Raw genomic sequence first — 22,571 nt, forward strand, 5'->3', positions numbered from 1 at the left:
CTATATTAAATTGGAGTAATTTTATGTCACTCAATCCATGCCAAATAACATTATATACAAATCATTAAACTAAATTTGAATAGGAATATCTAACAATTTTTCATGAACCTTTTTCTTTTTACCTTTTCTTCACCCAAAAAACATCCTAAACAAGTTAAATTAAGTAACAAAACTCACAGTTTGAATATTTTACATAATTATATATTCAAGATTCTAATCCGATCCTACTCATTAAATTGAAACAACTCTATGTTACTTGATCTACACCATCCGCAAAGCATTTATTTAAAAACAATATTTATGAAAAAAAAAACCTGAAACCGAACACAACTATAAATATCTAACAATTTTCCCACTACCTTTTTACTCTTTTTCCCAACCTTTTTTCTTTACACAGAATCAACGCACAAAAAAGGATAGAACTTTCAATACGACAGAAAATCCAAGATGAAATTTTGTGGCAGTAATAATTCATTCATTTCATAACCTAAAACTAAATCTAAAAGCCCCCTTCCAACAACGAAAACGGATAAGGCGGCACCGCATTCCCCTCCGCCGCCATTTCCCCCCAAAACCCCCCACGCCTCAAATACCCTCCTCCCATCGTCGGAAACGCCGGCGCTACCACCGTCAAAGGTGCCGGCACGGAGGCGCAATTGTACCCATAACAACCCTGTTCACCCCAACACCCCAGCGGCGGCGGCGAACAAATATTGTTACTATTGTTGTCGATTTCCAACCCTGTCTCCGGCGACGAAGACTTGATATTATAATTACCTTCGTCTTCTTCGAACTCTGTCTTGATGCCGGAGGACGACGACGACGACGTCGCTGCCGTCGGCGGCGGAGGCGGAATGAGGCGTCGCTTTTTCTCTCCCAGGTGTTTCTTTTCTCTTTCTCGGAGAATCCGAGAAAGAATCTGCGGGTCCTCGACAACCTTACACAGAAAAGCCATCATTTGTTGTGGTCGTTTTTCTGTTGTCTCTAACCTCTTGTTCATTTCATGAAGCTCTTCCTCCAACGCTTTTTGCTCCTCCTTCAACCTCGCTATCTCCATCACCATAGCCTCGTCGTCCAACTCCTCCAGCTTCAAGGGATGCGAATAATGCGAATTGGAATTGGTCCTCCCAGCTCCACCGTGCTTCTTCCGCACGATGTTCCTCAATAAGTGCTTTTGTCCTCGCAGGAACCACTCGTTCGCGAACTCCCACCGATCCGGATCCACCTTTCTGAAACCCTAAATATTATATACAAAAAAAAAAAAGAAGATTAAAATTAACAGAATTATGAAAAAAATAAGAGATGCCCAGAATAAAAAATCTGATTTTGGTAAGTGGGCTTCGGTCCAAATTGCTAAAAACTCAGAAATTTTTGTGTTTTTAGTATTTTTTTTCTTCCATCAAAATTAGAATTTTACATCCATAATCCGTATTAATCTTAGGATAAAACTCTAATTTTGTTTTATAAAATAACATAACAACTATCTAAGAATAATATATAAGTTTTGTTCAAAATTTGAATACCTAATTCCCAAGCTATTAAATGGCAAGGTAGATAAGTGAAGTGAATCTTCAATCTTGATTAGAAAGTAATACCGAAAATATTTTAGATACTTATTTAAAATTTTGTTGAATGTGTTTTTTATATTATTCTCTTATCAGAGATGAAATTACAGTAATCTATGTTTTTTTTTTATGAAAAAATTATATTAGAAGTTGGCATATTGGAATAAAACCTGAACGATAGTTAAAGAATAGCAGAAAAAACAAAATACATAAGCATTCTACTGAAACTAAAAGTGAGGTGAGTGAAACACTAACATAGGTGTTGAGTTGGCGAACGAAGCTGGAGAAGTTGTTGTGCTTGAAGAAAGTAGGGAGGAGGGAGTGGGAGAAGTCGAGGGGATCGAGGACGATGAAGCTGTTGTTGGCTGGGCCCCACGTGATGAGTTTATCGGTGGTGGGATCGTTCACCATATTGTAGGTTTTTATGACAAACGGTGCGATCACGTTGTTGTTGACGATGATGTTGTGTTCCATCATTCCATTAAGAGAAAAGAAAAAAAAAAAAGAAAAAGAGGAAGAAGAAAGAACAGTGAGAGATGGTGTGTGCGAAGTGTGAACGTGGGTGTCTGAGTTTTTCTCTGTGCGTGACAGAGAGAGAGAGAGAGAGGGTGTGGGTAAAGAGGGTGAGGTTAAATTTTTTTTCTTTGGATGAGGGAGCACCGCGTATATAAAGGGAACGCATGCACAGTAACGGAGGGGGTACACGTGGCGAGCATCGGGAGGGGTTTCGATATTTGCTCTGGGATCGCGGTGGGACCTACGGGCGCTTCGCTTTGGTACACGTCACCTTTCGGATGGAGATATTTTCTGAGAGGGTCCACGCGCCATGGTGGCGCGTGGGGTTCTTAGAGGCGGTTGGGTTGGTCCCCGCCCTCGGCTCAGAACAATTGCGAGTAAACGACAGGGTGTTTTTGGTCGAAAGTTGCGAGTGAGGCAACTCTTTTGTGCTGGCTTTGTCACACATAATGTTTAATTACTTGTTTTTTTTTTTTTTAATAACGAGTGAGTTTGTTTAAATTTTTCAAAAAATAATTTTAAAATAAGAGATTTTTATGTAATTTTTTTAAAGAAATAGATAGGATTTATTTCTTAAAATAAATATAAATTTTTTTAAGTATGAATAATTTAGACAAATATACTAAACAAATAAACTAGCCCAATATAAAGAAAATTTCGAATTATCACAAGTCTTTCCTAAAAAATAATGCTATATGTTACTACAATTTTTTTATATGCGTGTGTGGATGGATAAATATACAGATATATAGAAGTAACTAAATATTATTGATAACTTTGGGATAAATAAATCTTTGTGGCTTTGGTTTTGTACAATGATATTAAAATTCTTTTTAATCGTGCAACGTTATATATAATGAGATGTTAGAAGGATGACGGGATCTGGACGAGTGAGAAAAACGAGCTTAAAACTATATGTAAGGATGAAGCCATCTCTTGTTTTTTTTTTTCGAAATTATTTTTCTCTAATTAAGGGCAAGGTTGTGGGGAATTAGAGTTATTGATAATAGACAAGAAGAGCCAAAGTCTCCAGCAAATCCATCCAAAAAATGGGACAATATCCCGGCACTAAAACGTGAAACCAAAAGTACAAAAAACCAAACAACTAATTAAGAAAAATATTATTAATTCACTTTTTAACATACTCTTTCAACACATTCATTATTGTTTCTTTTTAAAAAACACATTCTTTATTATTAATTAAAAATTGTTTAAATCCCACTCACGAATATGCAGATTTTAATCAATAAAATAATCTATTTGTAGGTGTGTTATTAGCAATCCTTAACAATATTTGTGTTACGATTTTTCTTCCCCACAGTAATAAATACATGTTATGAGATATTTGTGTCAACTAAGTCTGAAGTAGCTGGCTAATTAGCGAAATTAACGTAATCGACCAATCGTACCTTTATTTCTTTTCATATGAAGTTTGTGAGATGATACGAATTTCCCTTTTTGGAAGTTCATTATGATGATTATATATGGTAAAAAAAGTTGACAAGTCAGTTGAAGGTTAAAGCAATTGAAAGTTGACAAATTAGAATTGTTAAGTGCATGTATGTCTGGTTGTTTCTAACGGAATTTTTATCATTTTGAGGCACCAAACGCAAAAGAAACAACTTTATTACTTTTGCGTTTTATTAATTGGAATTTGTGCACTGTAATTGGAACAAGGAAATTAACAACATGTTCTAAACTGACCTCAAAATCTTAAATATTTTTAATAAGACTTAAGATCAAATCTTGTAAATGTAAAGAAATAAATTAATAGGCAATGACTGAGGTCACGGAACTAGAAATTATTTATTATAAGGTCAACTATAAAGATTAAAATTCATTTGATAAATATATAAATGTTAAAACGTATACAATTTTTTTGATAATTATGTGTTTTCTAACATTATCCAAAAACATGTAATAAAATATATATTACATATATAGGAAGACATATTTTTTATTATCATTCAGAAAATTAAACAAAACAAAGACAACTAGCTACGCAAATGGGACATTCCCATAGCATCAGATCAGACACCATTGCAAGATTGAGGAAAGACGGACTATGTTGTAAAACTATTAGATTATCATTAGATGAAGTACCAGATTTTGATAATAAATCTGCTCAACTGTTGCAATCTCTATAGGCATATTAAACATCTTTTTTTTAAAAAAAAAAAAAAACTCAAAATTACAAATGAAAAAAAATCAATTTTATATGTCACCAAGAATCTTTAAGAATTTATAATAAAAACATCAGTACATTTTCATTAGATCAAAATGTCAATAAATTATCATTAAACCAAAATATCAGTAATTTATCATTGGATCAAAATGTCAGTACATTTTCATTGAATCAAAATGTCAATAATTTTTTCACTGAATCAAAACATCAGTAATTTTTTTTAGACCAAAATATCAGGATATTTTCATTAGACTAATTTGTCAGATCCCAAATTTCGTTTCATTTAAGGATAAAATATAATTTAATCTTGATCTTCCACCCTTTTTTCAATGTTGCAAGCATAACATTATAATAAACACTTAAAAAAATAAGGAAGCAAACATGAGTTAGAATAAACATAATATTGATTAATAAGCATAATTTGTCTGTTGTTATGAAATTTCTAATGTAATAGTACTTTACTCAAAATATGAAACTAAAACAAAATTACATAACTATTAAGTTAATCCTTACAAAAAATGAGATCCAACTCAATTTTGTTACTATCTAATGTTGTCACAATAGAAATTTTTCAAAATAACATTCTACCAATGTACAAAAATAAACATTGTAACAGTGTATCAATCATTACAAATTTATTCAAATTATAATAATTAGTCAAAATTTACTTTAAACAAAATACAAATATATCTTATATTTCACTTCTTCGAATCATGGCGACGGAGTAGCCCTGGTGTGGGTATGAAGCTCATGTAATTTTATTGGTTTATCCTATGAGATGGTACATTAGGGAATGTAATTTGAATTGATGTTGAATGCCTAACTGGAGCTTGTTTTCTATAACAATTATAAATAGTGACTAGTTATGCATGACATAATTTAACAATAACTAATCAGTTATATATAAAAGTTACTTACAACACTAGGAGTCAGAGCACTTTGAGTGGTAGGCTGGAGTTGGAGTACTTTCAAATATGTTAATGTTGTTCAACTTGTGGAGCAAATTGAGAGCAATTGATCTCATTCTACAAATATGTTAACATAAATAACTTGTAAGCAACAATAAAAATAATCAATCAAATTTTTAAAAATATTACTTGTGTTGTTTGTGGTTGCATTTGAGTTACAATGTTTGTTAAAACAATTATATTTATTATTTTGTTTGTTCTAATTTATGTTTTCTTTCCTATTTTTAAGTGTTTATTGTAATGTTATACCTATAATGATAAAAAAAGAAAAGGAGGGAAGGGGGTGAAGATTAAATTATATTTTACCTGTAAATGAAACGAAATTTGGGGTTTGACAAATTAGTCCAATAGAAATGTACTAACATTTTGGTCCAAAAAAATTAGTAACATTTTGATCCAATGAAAAATTACTAACATTTTAGTCCAATGGAAATTCAGTGACATTTTGGTTCAATGAAAACTTACTAATATTTTGATCCAATCTATTCAACAGTCATGTTTGTAATCATTTTAGAGACATTTTCGTCCCTCTGTGCTACGTAGACTCTTTGATTAATGTAACGGCGAAAGTTAATCGATGGAAGGATTTGTTGTACTTTTTTCACTTTTTAGGACTAAAATTTAAATTTTTATCTTTTGAAAAAAAATTTGTCAATATTCTATATATTCAGGAATAAAAATGATTATTTATTCTAAAATATAAATATAAACTAATTTAAGAGTCATGTATTATTAGTATAAAAAATTTTATATTGTCAGTGAATAAAAAATATCATTAATATAATATTTAAGATAATTATTATAAAAATTAAAAATTTTATCACTATAATTTATAATTAGATGATCGGATAAATTGCTTTGAACTACTCTTAGTATTAAAGACTATTTTCTATTAATTTAAAGTAATACTAACTTTTACTGGCTAAAATTTAAAAACAAATATTTGTTTTTGTTTATTAACATCAACGGTAATTATTTTCTTTTTGAGGTTTAGTTATACTTAAAAAAATTATTTCTTCTTAAAAATATATTATGTAAAAATCAAACTTATATCTTTTCTCATAAACTTAATATGTATTATGAACTGAATTAAATGCATTGAATAAAGAAACTTCTATTTCATATCCTTATATCTTGAGTGGATCATATGAACTATATAGTTGACATAGTCTTATTGTGCCGTGAAACGTACAGTTGGGTATGAAGCTGGACACGCGCGGCAAGGGAGAGAGTGTGAGATAAGAGTTAAGAGAGCACTATTTTGATTTTTGCAATATTTCTCCCAAACAGAACAGTGGCTTAGATTCGTTGGCTTGGAATTCTGATTCGCTTTAGGCTTTACTTTTGGGCCAGGATTAGTCGTGGGTGGGCCATAAACTTTGTCTCTCTGTCTCGTCCTCATTGGCCCATTTGTATTAGCCTCCATTCTATATTATACTCCTTTGCCACTTTTCAACTGCTGCTTCAGCATCCTGGAGCATATTTTTATACAATCCATTATTCCGATACTATTTTTTTTTCAGAAAAAAATATTATATGCTATTATAATTGTGATACAATTTCTTTTATTTGCATGATTGAAAATATATGATCTCGAAGTACTATATATAAGTCTAACAATAATTATATTAATTATTATTTAATTAAATAGATTGACTTGCTAGATTAAAATTCTTTTTAAAATGGTATTTTTATTAAATAAATTTAAAACATCAACCTATTTAATTAATAAACTAAAATGGATATGCCAAACCTTAACTTGGTTTAAGTTAGACCGTAGGTTCTTAATAGACAAGCTAATTTATTTTTATCTTTGTCTCTATACAATTGTATAACGATCAAGAAAGCATGACATGATACCGAAGGAAAAAATACTATCAAGCATATCAATTAATATAGAATTATTTTGAGTATACAGTTGCATTAAATATTAAATATTTAAAGGAAAAATATTACTTCCTATAATGATTTCATCCACTTTACTGATTTCGCCCAACTTAAATATGATTATTTTCTATGAAAATACTTGTGATATTTATCAAAAAAATATTATAGATAATAAGTGGTTAGCATAACAACAATGATTTATATAGTTGCTGAACAAAATAAAGAAAGAAAAGGCAATGTATATTTTTTTGAAAGGCAAATAAAAAAATAAAAAAAATAGGGCAATGTATATAGTTCTCACACAATGTAGTTGATTGATTTCCTTCTCTTCAATTTGTATTTCAATTTATTTTTCCTTTAGTCCTAACAGCAAAACACTAATCAACGATACATATATGCTAGTGTTTGTGCTCGCGTATCATAGTTAAATGAGATTATCAAACCGGATTCTACTTACCCCACATATCTATAATGCTAGAGATCATCCCTCATATTTTATTATTAATTATGTGTATGATTGCCTCCTCTACTTTAGGCAAGGTGAGGTCCATTACTTGCCCAAAGAAGAAATGGTGTCTCTAATTTGATTGTTGAGAGTTCATGCTTTTGAATATATTAATCTACCTTGCCGACTTCACATCCCAAATTGTTGAGACATAAATAATATTAAATGCCGTACAAGCATAAACTCGAAGAAAAGAATACTTGGCAAAATCACCACCAGTCATTCCTGCAAGATAAAATAATATTTCTAGGTATAAAAAACAAAATATTTTTAGGTCTAATTAGATAGGTATAGCTCATTATTGACTAAGGAGGTAGCAATGTTTAGTTCAACTTTTAATTTCTTCTCTTCTTCCATCCAATAAGGAATCATGATTTCACATTAATCTTGGGGTGAAGCTATCAAAGACAATAAAAATTCACGCCATTAGATAATTAGGTTAATTTGAAGTTTGGCGTGAGCCCAAAGATGATTAAAGTTCAACTGTTCAAGGGTTAAGAGATTATCAACTGTTATATGGTTGAAGTTTGTTTATATATTTAGTATTTGTGGATGGACGGGATAAGTGATTCTAATTGATCATGTCTCATTTCTGTCATATATTCTCACTAATTCCGTTTAGAATCTGATAAAAGTCTGAAATATTTCTAGGATGTTCTTTGATGGAGGGAATAAACCTTTATTGGTAGTACTAAAAAATTTAACTACGTTATGAAGAATTTTTTGAAAGAATATTTGATTTCTGAAAGGAGCATATGAAGAGACTTAAGATTAGGTAAGATTTGAAAATATGCGGTGTTGCAAAAAATTAATCAGAATAACATTTCAAAAATATATTATGAGAGGAATATTAATTAAGGTTGTCAAATTAATAATTTCTTTGAAGACATATGGGTGTGAGCAAGAAGATTTTTTTTCATGTTGTAAAGAACTAATCGAGTCTATGATTTGAAATACAAGACAAAATTCTAAGTTATTTAAAAAGCTTGACGTGAAAAATTGAAATGGTATTTCAAGGTTCCTTTAAAAAGAATCAAGATTAAAAGGTAACATGAAGAAAAAAAAATGTTTCTCAATCACAACAACAATATCTTTTATATATATATATATATATATATATATATATATATATATATATATATAATTTCAATTGAGCATTATAAACTTTTTTTCTCTAAGAATCATATTTAAAGTATTTGATTCAAAGTCATATAACTCATTTAATCAACCATAGTTTTCTATTGTCGTTATCGTTCAGTATCCCGGGTTAGCAACCTTTTAAATATAATTGATCAAACTAATAAACAGCTTAAAAAGAAAAGAAAATTTCATGCATCACAGAAAGTGGAAGGAGCTCTTCATATATAGGATATTTGTGAAATCTGGGAACAAGAATGATGTTTTTATTATAAAATACCCAGACTCTTTCTTTTGATCCTCCGCACACTGTCTCCTAAACATTTGTAGATGCAAAAAAAAAATTGTTATTCTTTCAAAAAATATTTATTACTAGTACTGTTGTTTGAGAACTTATATATATATATATATATATATATATATATATATATATATATGAGTTAATTTGTATTAAAAAAAAGGAGTTAATTCGTAAATGCTTATAAAAAAAGGATTTTGTATATGAATCCCTTAATCCAAAGCCGCAATGTGAATAGCTACTATAAACACGTCCATGTATTATGTATACTGTTATTGAACAGCCAAAACATCAAATAAGAAACATCATCGATCAATGACTTCAATTTTAAGTGGAGTTTGACATGCATGCATTTAAATCTTTTCGTCTCTTGTTTGCTTGTGATCTATCTTTAATTTCCGGTATTTCTGCTGCCCTTTGCTTGAGGGTACTTCCCAATTTAGTATTTACTTCCGGGCCTGCTTAAGTATGACTTAAATATGTACACAACGGCTGTCTATTAATGAGTGGATAAACAAGATAATACCCTTGTTTGATTTAATTATTCATGATAACTTCATCATCCACTCATGGCGATTAATTAAAAGATACAAATATGAGAAGTCTAACTAAGTTTTAGATTATATCAATACAGCTTTATTAGTCATTGCCCCTAAACTAATACTTAAGGAATCAATTAATAAAAATGATTTGATTAGAAATTATGGTAAAAATGTATTCATAATTCTTTTGGAATTTGGACCCCTCTAAGACTACTTTGGCCTACAGAAATAAATAAAACCATGCATGCTACTTAGTACAAGTTCAATGTTATTAGGCTCAATTGTCTTGCAACTCAACGTCTCTCATGGATTGAGAACTTTTTATTGATAAATATTTGTTTTATAATTTAAAATTTATAAAATATATTACTTATATTAATTTTGTTTATATAAATAAAATATTTGTTTTATTTGGTTTTGATTTTTTAATGTAACAAGATTTTTTTGTTAATCTTAGTGGTTAATTCTAACTATATTTGATTTGCTGAAATTTTGTTTCTCTCGTGCACGTGCAGATTGAACGTTGGGAGTAACATTCAAAAGGTGGTGAAGGTGGTATGTAGTTTTTTTTTTTTGTTTTTAGATATTACACTTGTGTCTATAAATATCACTCTCTTTTAGCCAAAACACACACAGAATTTTTATTTTTTTTTGCATTTTTCTCTAAATTTTTTTAGAGCAAGAGCATTGGTCACGATCGAAACCAAACCAACGGGTTGTTTGAGTTTGAGTTTGAGTTTGAGAGAGGAGTACAATTAGATTTTCTTATCGGTGCAGTGGAAGCTATTTTTTTTTAAGGACAATGTTTGCGCGCTTCAACCTAGACTATTAAAAAATTTTCCTTTAAAATTTTTTTACTTTGTACTTATTGTATGTTATATTACATTGTTAATCCAGGTTCTGTCGTATTCTAAAGTTACTTTGTTACCGTTGTATTGTTATTTAGTTTAATGTTTTGCATATTCTTCTCATTTATTCCTTTTATTTTATTTTTTCTAATAGTCTTAAAGAGAAAAATCTACATTCTTCTTGCATATTGTTTCTACCGTAACAATCTATTTTATCAAAATGTTTGTCATGAATATGATTAAGTTCATTTCTAGTAAGCCTGGAAAATTTATGGGTGAAAATGCAATCTATTATGCACCATTAAAAATGTTTTTATTATATTATTTCATTTCTTTAAATTTTAAATTAGTGAAAGATTGTTGGAAAATATTTTCTTATAATTTAAAATTTAAAATTAAAATATATTTTCTTTATCAATTATATTTTTAAAGATAAAATGACTTTAGAATTAGCTTCCATGAAAAACTAAAAGCATCCCACTACTTACTACTTCTATTCCTATATGTTAGGAAACTATCTTTTACTCACAATTTTCTTTGTGAACGTTGGTTACAAGTCTTTAACATTAGAAAGAAGTTTGTTATTCATTTTTTATTTTCTATTTCTTAATGTTATTGTTGCAAGTATTTTATTGTTACACGTTGAGTTATATATGTAGCTCTTTCTAAAAAAAATAAACACTTGAAAATACAACACAAAAAACAATAAAATGAGCATAACACAAATAATAGATATTTTACTTATCTCTTTACAAAATTCTACTATTATTTAAAATATATTTTGGGAGTATGACACATGTGTTAGGAGAAGGTCAAGTGAAGTTAGAGCTATCTTCAATAAATTTTCTTGTTTTAGTGGAGCCTATCATATTTTTGATATCAGGAAAAATTTAATAAGTACTTTTTTGTTAGTCCAACAAGGATACAAAGTTATTTTTGAGTCTAATAGAATTGTTATTACTAGATGTGGTGTTTTTATTGGTAAAGGCTACATTTGTGATGGTCTATTTAAGTTAAGTCTTATGTCTCTTATGTCTCTTCAGCAAATTTTTTCTGAATTATTTTTTGAGAGTAAGAGTATTGACCATTAGAAGGTTTAGAGATTTTTTCGTTTCACACAATCGAAATCAATGGATTGTTATATCTTAAGTGGAGAGTGCAATCAGATTTTTTTACTAGTCTAGTGAGAACGTTTTCTAAGGATAGCGTTTGCGCGCTTTAACCCTGACTATTTAAAATTTTCTCCCTCAAATTATTTTTTCTTTATGCTTATTATATGTTATATTACATTGTTAATCTATGTTTTGTTATATTATGAAGTTATTTTACTACTATTATTTTGTTATTGTTTTGTTATTTAGTTTAAAGCTTTCCATCTTCTTCTCATTTATTCTTTTTATTTTATTTTATTTTATTTTTTCTAACACTTTTCTCCTATGTAATGAGGCTTGTGTAGGTATGAACTGAAGTATGGGATCATGAACACAATTTGTTAATAGCATAAACTCTATATCAAGGAATTGATCTCAGTTGAGCTCTCATACCTCATTAAGCCAAAAACATTATTTTGACTCAATAAGAGCACTATATAAGTAAGCCTAACAAGTATAAGATAAAGAATCTTTTCTAATTTTATGCATTTCATCTACTATTACAGAGACTGAACATTAGGGTCCTTGCAGGTATTCTACTGGAGCTTCACTTACAAAATCATATAAAAATTATAAATTTCGCTTTGAATATTCTCTGCCATGTTACTCTTTTCAATATAAAAACAATTTTTTAATCTTTTACTCTAGTCTTTAGGGAAATATGGTTAGCAAAATGGATATTAATATATTCTTTAATCAAGTTAAAACTTGTAAATTTGATTACTTTTATCACATTCATTTTAGTGATTAAAATAATGTTCTGGCCACAATCAAAGTTTAGGTAAACTCACATGAAGTTGGGGCAAGAGTGACAACCCCTTCAATTTGTCTTATCTCTTAAGAAAACGGATTCCAGTCTCTGATTATTTAGTTGGTTAAGTGATCAGAAAATGATTTGATTGTAATGAAGAAGATTAAGTAACTGATTGGTCGGTTTGAGTTATTAATTAGTAAATTCAGCGGAACGTTTTCTTAGGGTCTAATGTTTGATAAACAACTCTGGAAGAACAAGATTTCCAACACCTGAATTAGTGTGGCAACCAGTAAGATTACTTGAAAATATAAAAAGCAAATAAAATATTTCCCCTAATATTTCTTAGTTAATAGTGTTTTTGACTTGTATTACCAGATTCAAGATTTGCATAGTATGGAAAATTCGAGAGCAATGATGACTTAAATTGCGTGGTAGGTCTACTTCACCTCGTTAACTATATACATATTAGGGACAATGGATTTCTATTTTTTCCTCAAAATCTTAGTAGCTAACCCACGAATGGCTGTTGACAACAATGTAAACAAATTTAAGGAGGTTTTGAGATAGAGAGAGAGTAGATGACGATAGGCACATTAAGGTAAACATCAAAAAGATTTCGAACAGTTTATAAAATCTTAGTGTCTTATCAGGTTTAATACTATAGTGTCATGACTTAATTAAGTTGTCTTAAGCCGACTTATATATATATATATATATATATATATATATATATATATATATATATATAATACAATTAACTACAAAATACTATATATCTTTAAGAAGGGTCCAGTATCACTTCAAGTAAGTTCTTTAAAGATGCTTTGCATCATGTAGAGGGCAAGTTTCTAAGAAAATTTTCTTAGTTGCATTAATTGAAGAGACTATACATGCAGTTCTATCTATCTAATCATTTTTCTGTCATTTATATTCTATCTACCTATATAAATATAGTACTTTAAATACAGACATGCACGTATACTTCAAGAACATATATTGGCATAACTGCTTAGCAAATAAGTTGGATTTAACTTGCTTTTCTCATGACATGGTAAGGTGGGAATGGGATACATGTGTACTATAATCCTTGCTCCATTAAAAGAAAATTTCTGAGGACCTGAATTTGGAGGGTTTATTTTCCATGCTCTTCTTTTCATAAGACACTAGTATGAATCATATGATTCATAATAACTTTATCTAATGTTAACACGATATCATATCGCTTTTCCAATCTAAAAATCAAACTGAATCTTGCCTAGCCAAAAAGTATAGCGTCATTCTCTGTATTTGTGTGAGGGTTGTTACCAATTTACCAAGCAACTAAAAGACATGAAAAAGTTTTGACAAATAACAATTTCACAAGTTCATCATTGACTTCCTCCATTTTGTCTAGGTTTTCATGGTGTCCTTGAAAATCAAGACAAGAGATCAGGAGAAAGCAACGCTGACACGTGGAGGGTAAATAACCAACAAATTAAAAGTGGTGGCTGTCACTAGTCACAACAGATTCTCATATCTCCACAGTAAAACGATACCATAGAATTTTTGTGTGCTTAGTTTTGGATTTCATGAGCAGTTAACCATGTCTACCGACTCAAAATATAAAATTAAGAGTCCAATTTGCATTTCTTGAAAACGGAAGTTCTTTCTTTTTTATTAGAGAAAAGTTTAGGTGAGTTGAGTTTAAAGTTCTCACATTAATAACAAGAGAATTGAACCTATGACTTTATAAAATAAATATGAATTTATTTCTTATTAACTAAATCAATTTTTGTCAGCTGAAAATAGAAGTTCTGAAGTTGCAAAATGGATTCAAGTTTTATCAGCTGTGTTACCCGTTGCACTACGAATGTTCACACTAACAACCCCAAAATCTTTTTGCTTTCGTATGGGTTATGGTAGGTCAACCTGATCTTAGATCCGGATTTATTTTGCTGGCGTAAATGTATACAATAAATAGTGACACTCAAAATCGAATTAATTAATCCAAAATCTAAAAAACTGAACCGAAAATTTTTAAAAATAAATAAATGATCAGCTTTCTAATTCAAATTTAAAAATTAAGAACTGTTTTTTTATTTATACATCGAGTTAAACTTAATTAGATTTAAGTATGTTGTAGCATTGATAATTAATTTAAAAGTATATTAACTATTCATATTATATTTTGATGAATTCCTTTAAACTTATATTTAATGTATTTTGATTATTTAATTTAAACTCGTGTTCAATATAGTATAATTGAATTTTTAAATTTTGATAAATTTATATATTAAAAAGCTCTAACAAGAACAAAAACCATCCTTGAGCTGAAGCCGTTTTTGCTCAATTCAAAATTTCAGTGATAAAGTTCTCCAGGAAAATAAGTCTTAAATGAAAACGGTAAGGATAAAGATGCAAGCACCTTTTGCTTTTCTTTGCGGCAAATGCCACTGTTTGGTGATACATTCACCAGATTCTGAAAAGTTTTCACTTTTCTGGCCAAGCTTAAAAAGCACGGTGGAAGTGGAAGCTTTGGCATTTGGCAGGTAGCAAGAGTCCCAATACGTTGTAGGGTTTAGAATCAGCATGACATTCCTGTTGTCCACCTAAACTACTGCAAGGTCCTCGTCAAGATAAGGAAGGGTAACAGACAAAGATAACATTCTCAGTGGGAAGAAATACTAACCACACATTTTTTTTTCCAAATATAATTTGTATAAAGTGGAATTATACGCTGACCTTGTCAAAATGTAGCCCCCCTAAATCATTTGATGAGACCAATATAAACTCTTACATAAACTTTGTTTTAACAGCAACTTTTTTTTTTACGTAAACTTAAAACATTTAAAAATTTATAACGAAATATATTGTGGTGTTTCTAACATAGAGCACAAGAATAAAATTCATTGGGCAGAAAATCAAAGGATCACTTTGGATTAGTGTGTCCGTTGCATACAACACGTGGCCGAAGCTACAATTATCAAAGCTCGATCAGAATGTATAACGCCGTTAATGTTTAGGTATAATGATAGTACCAAAGAATGCCAAATCACCAAGCTTTTTTTAGGTACAACAGACGAAAACATGTTGGACATGGACAGTGAGTATCCCAATTGTGCTATGCACCTATCATGATAAAATGCATCAATTATTTTGACACATTGACATGTCAAACTACCTGCGTCTACGTCGTGATCAAGCGGGGGGACAAGTGTCTTGCACGACAATACTCCAATAAGGAATTCAATTGGAATTTTGCTAGTTATGCATGAATTACAGGGCCCCCAAACCCAACCAATTTATATATTATCTGTGTTTGTGCCTGGAAATATTTTGTGAAGCAAGCAACAAAGGTACAACTCGCAGATTGTGACTAGAAGGGGTTTGGCAGGCTATAAGGCTTTGATCCCTACTTCATGCACTACTGATAATAATCCATATAAAGAGTCAATTTTTAACATGCACACTTTAACATTAGTGAAGCAAAAAAAAAAAAAAAATGATTAGGGTATTTCAACGGGATTAAAGTGACCCTTCATTCTTTATATCCAGCTATTGATTCTTCACATCATCATGACCGGGAAGAAAAGAATAGGGTACACTCTTGAACCAATAATACAGGACAAGACACGACAAACAAGCCATAATCAAAGTAAGGAAGACGGTACACAAACAAAAAAAAATATATAAAGATTTTCGGTTGAGCTGCAAGCAATCCCCTACAGGGTAGTTTGACTTTACATTATACTCTCCACAGGTAATAATAGTATGTCAAATGAGCGAGTGGACATACATTTGTATATGTGATTCAATTCAGTTCAAGTCACAACAGTGACTTGTCTAAGCAATCAACTGAATTAAGTGTAGAACAAAGATGGTTTTGATTACTATTTCTTCTGCACTCCAAAACCCACAATAATCTTGAAAGCATCAACACATCAGTCATGCAATACCACCATCCACAACACATCAGTCATGCTCATTACCACCATCAATTACCAGAAGTTACGACAACATTATACTCATTTAAACGTCTCTGAAATTGAGCCAACTGTGACTGCAATTGAAAGATTCCTGCAGCCTTTTGTGATAAAATGGTATTCAACTTGTAAATATAATCATCCAGTTGATTTCCTGGTTGGTCAGCTTCAACGAGCAAATTCATCTCCTGCATAAGAAATTCACAGTATTAAATAAAATACTAAGTTTAACCTAATCATCAAAGAAAGGTGAAAGATTTGTACACACCTCCCTAACAATGCCTATTGTTTCCTCCACCTGTCTCCGGTGAGCAGTTACAAGATCTTCCTCTTCCTATTTACCAAGCCAAGCAGGCACCATTCAGTACTTTAATAGTCATAAACATTTTATTAGCATGGCAAAAGAATATACCTTCAGGAGGGCATTTAAATTATCATGGGGATCAGAATGATTAGCCTCAAAATCTGATTCATCCACATGTTTAACACGAGATTCTATCTTCCTATTGTCCTCCACAGCAGCTAATTGGTTGTTATCCACCCTCTTACTTGTTTTTCTTCTTCTGTCTTGTTCATATGCCAGTCCTAGGTAATCATATTCATTTGCAGTTCTGGCATTTTGACTACCTCTTTGACCATTTTGTGGATCAGAATACATAGATGGTGCCAAATTTCCCCCCATTCTACCACTTGGAACACGGTCTACATTGTTTGGAGGAGAGGGTTCTCTTTCCAGCTGTTTGGGCCAACCAAATCGATTCTTGTCACTAGAAACATAAGTTATTTCATCCTCCATGGTTTCATCACGAGATAAGACTGAAGAGCCAGGCAACACAGTGGAATCTCTAAGGTTTGAGGAGGAAAGGGGATCCCTTCTAGAGCTGTTCCCTTTTGACAGGCTCTTAACTCTGAAATGTAACGGTCAATTAGAATATTTTATTGTATCAGATAAATAGCTTCCTTACCAGAAAATTTCAAATTATATACCTGTCAGCATATCTTAATGTGTTAAGAGTATGCTCACATGAACCTGAGCTAGGTGAAATGCATGATATCATTACAGTGCGCGAATCACCGACAAATGAATCTCGCAGAACTTCAGTCAATTTACTTCCTCTGAAAGGTATATGCCCTTGGTCATTATCTAGAGCTCTAATGCATTCTTTCAGAGCAAGTAAGCTTTTATTTATTTCTGCCCCTTCAATCCTAGCATAAAAGAAGATAAAAAAGCAAGTTAATTAAACCAAATAGGCAATATAACATAAATACATAATTACTTCTGGATGTAGACACATACATTATTTGGTAAATCTTCCAGTTACTCAAATGAAATATCAGCTAACAAAATCCCACCTAGTCTGCTTGTCATTATCTGTAGTATCTGCACCGCGTTCACTTCCAGCCAGATCTATAAAAGATAGTTTGCCCACAAGTCGAGCAGGCTTTGAGTCAGTCCCATCAGCTGATCTCTTAATACAAAGTTGAAGTATAGCATGTGATCGAGAGGATTCCTCATTTGCTCCAGTTGTACCTGTACTTCTTGTGGCATTTCCTCTCTCAATAAATTCCTTGATTGTCTCAACTTTAGATACTCTATATTCTTGCAAGCCAACAATGCAAACCTGCTGTTTCCCATCCTCCCTCATGCAAAGTTTTCTGCAAAATCAAAAACTAATCAAGCAAATAACCCCCAAAGTTAAACCTATTCTAGCTCACAAGTTGATGACTTACTTTCGATCATTGAGAAGATCAAAAAGTTTTCCCCCATATATTTCGAAGAAACTAACAAACAGTTGGAAACCTTGGTTCCGGTATGTGTGGTGCATTAATCTTAAAAGATCGTGGGATGCTTTGAGAGGCAATGGTTGCATAGTATATGTCTTCCCACTCCCTAGATAATGAAGTAATTCCATATCAACTAAAAAGTTCTGAGGTTGGAGAAAATCAAGGTAAACAAAATACATATATGTTTAACAAACTGCCTCATGCATTACTGATGAAATAGAGATTAACTTATTCACAATATATAGCAGAACACCAACATCTATTGAAATTCATCTCCAAAAAGAGAGAGATCCATACATATTCTAATTTAATTAGGATAAGGGGTGCAGTTAAGAAAACAAAGGAAATTTGGCATTGTACAACACTACAACTAAGCAAAATAGGTAGAGGGAGTTTATAGAGTTCAGAGAAGAAATTTGAAGAGAAAAAAAAAACAATCTAGAGGAAAAAATAAAGAAATCAGGCAGACTCGGTCATTTGTCTAGATAATTTTATAAGTGATATATGTATCAAATTTAATACACTATGTGCCCAAGACAATATTTACTTGACATATATAAATTGAAACAAAATATCATATGGGTTAAAAACAAAACAGAAAGAATGTCTTGTGATTCAAGCCTTCAATGTAAGAATCACAGGCATAAGTTTCCAAGCCTATAAAGCACAGAGATGCCATTATGGTGGTGTCCATATGACATGACATATTGACAACAAGTATCCAGATGTGACTCATTTCAAAAATTATTCAGATACTACTGCTACTACTATCCAGATATACTGCTACTACTGCATAATACTCCATCAATCAACTATGTTTTAGTGTATAATGTTGACATACTTTTTAAAGTATAAGTAAATGTCAGCTAATCTATATGATTACATACATACCTACGAATACTTAAATCCAAAATTAGGCAAGCATGGTCATCAAGATAATACATTATTCAACATTTAGATTTGTTTAATTCATATCCTATAATAGTGGAGTAAGTATCGGAGATTTACTACAGAACTAAGTGCATCCCTTCCCTACACACACACCACACAGAGTCCAAGTACTGAAATTTTTAGAATTTGAAGTCTCCCCATGTTTGTGTCATTGTCACATGTCTGTGTTTGTGCTTCATAGTAGCAAACTGGTATGTCAAATTTTCAATTATAAATGCTTCATGGATATGGAAGTAAAAAATCATAGAACCTACAAACAATTTAAATCATTAGTCATCTTCACTATCATTCATGCCTTTCACTTTCACTATATTTGTAAACAAAATGTTTTGAAATATTCAAGGAACATTCTATGTTTTTATCTTAAAAATACAGTGAACAGATACTAATTGTTCAGCTCAATTCTGAAATGTTGAAAGGTTTTCTTAATTTTATAATTTGTGGTTAGAGCTCAAAGACACACTTCTCAATTAGTTAGCAATAAACAAAATCTTACCAGTTTGACCATATGCAAAGCAAGTTGCTTTTGTTCGTTGGAAAATCAGTGGAACAATCGGCTCCACAGTCTCAGCATATACCTAGGGAAAAATGAAAAGTAATTAATCTAGTTGTCAACATGGTCACAAGAGCTGTAGTTAGTTAATACTCACTTCATCATTTGAAACATCTTCATTCAGCACAGCATCAAAAACAAACTCATGTTTCTCAATATATTCTGTTAAGTCAACCTGCAGACACAAGTGAATTGGAGATACACCTCAGAAAAAGATACAAACCCAGATGTCCAAGTTCAGTATGAATTTCAATTGTAAAATTGTAACATGAATGTATCAACATTAATTAGAAAAATATTGAACTAAGGCATATTTAAATTTGAAAGCAACAAATAAATGAGCAAAATCTTCATTTAAATTTGCCAGAATCATTGGCAATATATTTGAGGAAGTTTATCAAATTCCCTTAGGCATATTTAACTTTGAAATGCAATTTATGTTCTAAAAAATCCTTAATAGAATGTAAAAAGCATGAGACGTTACATATGTGGAAGTTTGATGTTGAAGTATCAGAGATAAAAGCAGCAGAGTATTATGTCATGCTGTTCAGTAGTTTGGGTTGACTCCAGAATTGCAAGTGAAAAGTAATTTGTATGTGAAAACCATGCCAACTGCTGCAAAGGCAGCATAGAGTAGTTTGTATTCAACTTAAATACTTGATAATATATAATCCGGAGTTGACATCAAGAAAATGTAGATTTTTTTTACAACCTATAACTTGCTTACCTTGAGTTTTCTTTCATGCACTGTGAGAAAATTTGAATCTATGGAAATAATGTCTTCCTCTTTCTTTGCTATTTCTTTCTTATTTAGTGGTCTCTTCCGAACCTGCGAAAATGCAATTGTTAAATGAACTAAAGCCAAAAGCCCTTAATTTGTCAATAAAATAAAAGAAAAAGTCACAAGCAGCACAAAAAGGGAACACACAACGAGAAGCATACCACAACTTTGATCTTGGCAGCATTCTTTGCTCTCTCTTTTTCTGTTGAGACACTTTTAAGAAGATGGCTCTCAGGCAAGCCCCGAGACCTTGGTACAAGTTTGTTGCCAGAGAGAATAGACTCGTAGTCATCAGAACTCTGACCCCGAACAGTGTGATTGGTTAAATATTCATTGTGAACACCATACATCTATTAAAAGTCAAATAAAAATTTCCTGTCACTTGCATGTTCACACTAATCATCATGCTGAAATCTGAAAACCTAATTAACTAGCAACAAATATGCACAATTCACTTAAATTATTAGGCAACAACTAAAAACTAACATCATGATGCTCATTCAAGCAACTCAGTTCAATTCAAACTTAATGAAACTCAAACTTTTTAGCTTTTCTGCTTAGTTTTCAAAACTTTTCAGCTAAAAAGTCTATCTGATTATAAGCTACTTCCGTACACAGAATAGGCAAATCAAAACACACACATACACCAAACCTCAGGTAAAAGCTCGGTATCGAACGAATGCAGATCAAGCAAGCCACTGGCTAAAACGCGATCATCGTCGTTTCTCCTCAAGCTCGAAGATCGAGTCCCGAACTCCTGTATAAAACGATTCGTTCCGTACACACGCCGACGAATAAGCTCTCGCCGTGTCTGATTTTCACATAAACAAACGAATGATCCAGAAAGCGAAAACGAAAACCTCACCTGCGCGTAAGTCGAAGAGAGTAACCACCTTCCGTGAGCGTCGAACATGAAGTTATCGGAGCTCTGACGGTGGTGGTGCACAGCGGAATTGGATCGCGGCATCGCTCTCCCACCAACCAAACTTATCAAAGTCGAAATTCACAATCAATTTCTCGTTCAAGCACGAGTATGCACTATGAACGCGCACGAGACGAGAAATAGAATCGGAAACTGGAGAATCTAAACAGTGGAGAACGCTTCAACGTTTATTATCATTCCTCTCTCTCTTATTTTCTTTTTCAAAAAATTTTCTCGGGAAACAAACAGTGCTGCGAGGACAGAAAGTGAAAGAAGAAGGGTTTAAAAACTTCAAAATGAAAAGCGCTCTTTCTGTGTGAGGAGAGTGAAACGGAGTTGAGGCGCGTGTGTCACGCCGCAGTCGTGAAGAGGAGAAGGAGCGCGTGCGCGGGCCCAGTAAATGTTTACGAAAAAAGAAGTGTGCCAGTGTTTCGCGGCTTTGCGTTTCTGGGCTTTTGCCCCACCTGAAAAATTTGAATAACAATCCACGCGCTGTGGTCCAGCAAGTGTAACACGCGCGTATGAATTCTGAAGCGGTCTGAGTCAGTCGATGTGGTAAATTGTCAAAGGTAATTGTTGGCTTCACGTCGTCGACGAGAGCGTGTCCCACTCTGTTTTATATTCACACAATAACCATAAATATTCATTTGGTTACTGAAAGTGGGAGGCAATGACATAGTTTTGAAAGCTAAAGAATTTAAATTTAGTATTAAATGTATAAAAATTGTTACACATTTATCTTATGATTAATTTAATCATAAATTAATTTCTAAATTTTATAATTTAATGAAAAATTATTTATTAAAAAATATGTTAAATTAATTCTTAAACATCAAAATTTAATGATAATTTTTATTAGCTTTTAGAATTTATTTCTTAGTTCAACTCTCAGTACCTTATTAACTCAAATAAAAAAAAATAGTAGATGTCTTCCATCCAAAATGGGATTAGGTTTGTCTCACAAATGATACAACTAATTTGTCCTATTCTTCTTGCACAATGAGTATTAAAGGTTTAAATACATTTTTTGTTTTAATTCTTAGAAAATGTGTTTATTTTATTTTTTATTCTTAAAAATTTTTAGATAATATTATTTTTTACTGTTAAAAACATTTTTCACTATTTAAAGCGCTATCCAAAATGCTTTAAAGACGAACAATTAAAACAACATATTTTGGAAGAACTAAAACAATTTTTTTTCAAGGACAAAAATGAAAAAAATACTAAATTAAAAAAAAATATTTTAACCGGAATTAAAATT

At 31.4% G+C, this 22,571-nt stretch overlaps 2 protein-coding genes across 2 annotated transcripts; both read right to left on the bottom strand.

Annotated features, from left to right (window-relative positions):
* Positions 1-266: 266 nt before the first annotated feature.
* On the bottom strand, positions 267-2,205 carry LOC114418564 (heat stress transcription factor C-1-like). Its single transcript, XM_028383987.1, has 2 exons — positions 1,821-2,205; positions 267-1,237 (listed from the first exon to the last, which is right to left on the bottom strand). The coding sequence occupies exons 1-2, from the start codon at positions 2,040-2,042 to the stop codon at positions 500-502; spliced, it is 960 nt and encodes a 319-aa protein (XP_028239788.1). The 5' UTR covers positions 2,043-2,205; the 3' UTR covers positions 267-499.
* A 13,782-nt stretch (positions 2,206-15,987) lies between these two features.
* On the bottom strand, positions 15,988-21,655 carry LOC114418565 (kinesin-like protein KIN-13B). Its single transcript, XM_028383988.1, has 12 exons — positions 21,254-21,655; positions 21,041-21,145; positions 20,550-20,738; positions 20,335-20,436; positions 19,705-19,782; positions 19,551-19,632; positions 18,050-18,209; positions 17,672-17,974; positions 17,306-17,524; positions 16,731-17,226; positions 16,587-16,652; positions 15,988-16,506 (listed from the first exon to the last, which is right to left on the bottom strand). The coding sequence occupies exons 1-12, from the start codon at positions 21,353-21,355 to the stop codon at positions 16,330-16,332; spliced, it is 2,079 nt and encodes a 692-aa protein (XP_028239789.1). The 5' UTR covers positions 21,356-21,655; the 3' UTR covers positions 15,988-16,329.
* Positions 21,656-22,571: the final 916 nt, after the last annotated feature.

Source organism: Glycine soja, chromosome 7, assembly GCF_004193775.1.
Source record: "Glycine soja cultivar W05 chromosome 7, ASM419377v2, whole genome shotgun sequence".
Lineage (NCBI taxonomy): Eukaryota > Viridiplantae > Streptophyta > Magnoliopsida > Fabales > Fabaceae > Glycine > Glycine soja.

Excerpts from the sequence above, each read along its gene's own strand:
- LOC114418565 (XM_028383988.1), bottom strand. The coding sequence starts at position 21,355 with ATGCCGCGATCCAATTCCGCTGTGCACCACCACCGTCAGAGCTCCGAT. Across the intron at positions 17,975-18,049 it reads GATCTTCTCAATGATCGAAA|AAAACTTTGCATGAGGGAGG; the intron begins GTAAGTCATCAA and ends TTGATTTTGCAG. Across the intron at positions 17,227-17,305 it reads ACATTAAGATATGCTGACAG|AGTTAAGAGCCTGTCAAAAG; the intron begins GTATATAATTTG and ends GTTACATTTCAG.
- LOC114418564 (XM_028383987.1), bottom strand. The coding sequence starts at position 2,042 with ATGATGGAACACAACATCATCGTCAACAACAACGTGATCGCACCGTTT. Across the intron at positions 1,238-1,820 it reads TTCGCCAACTCAACACCTAT|GGTTTCAGAAAGGTGGATCC; the intron begins GTTAGTGTTTCA and ends TATAATATTTAG.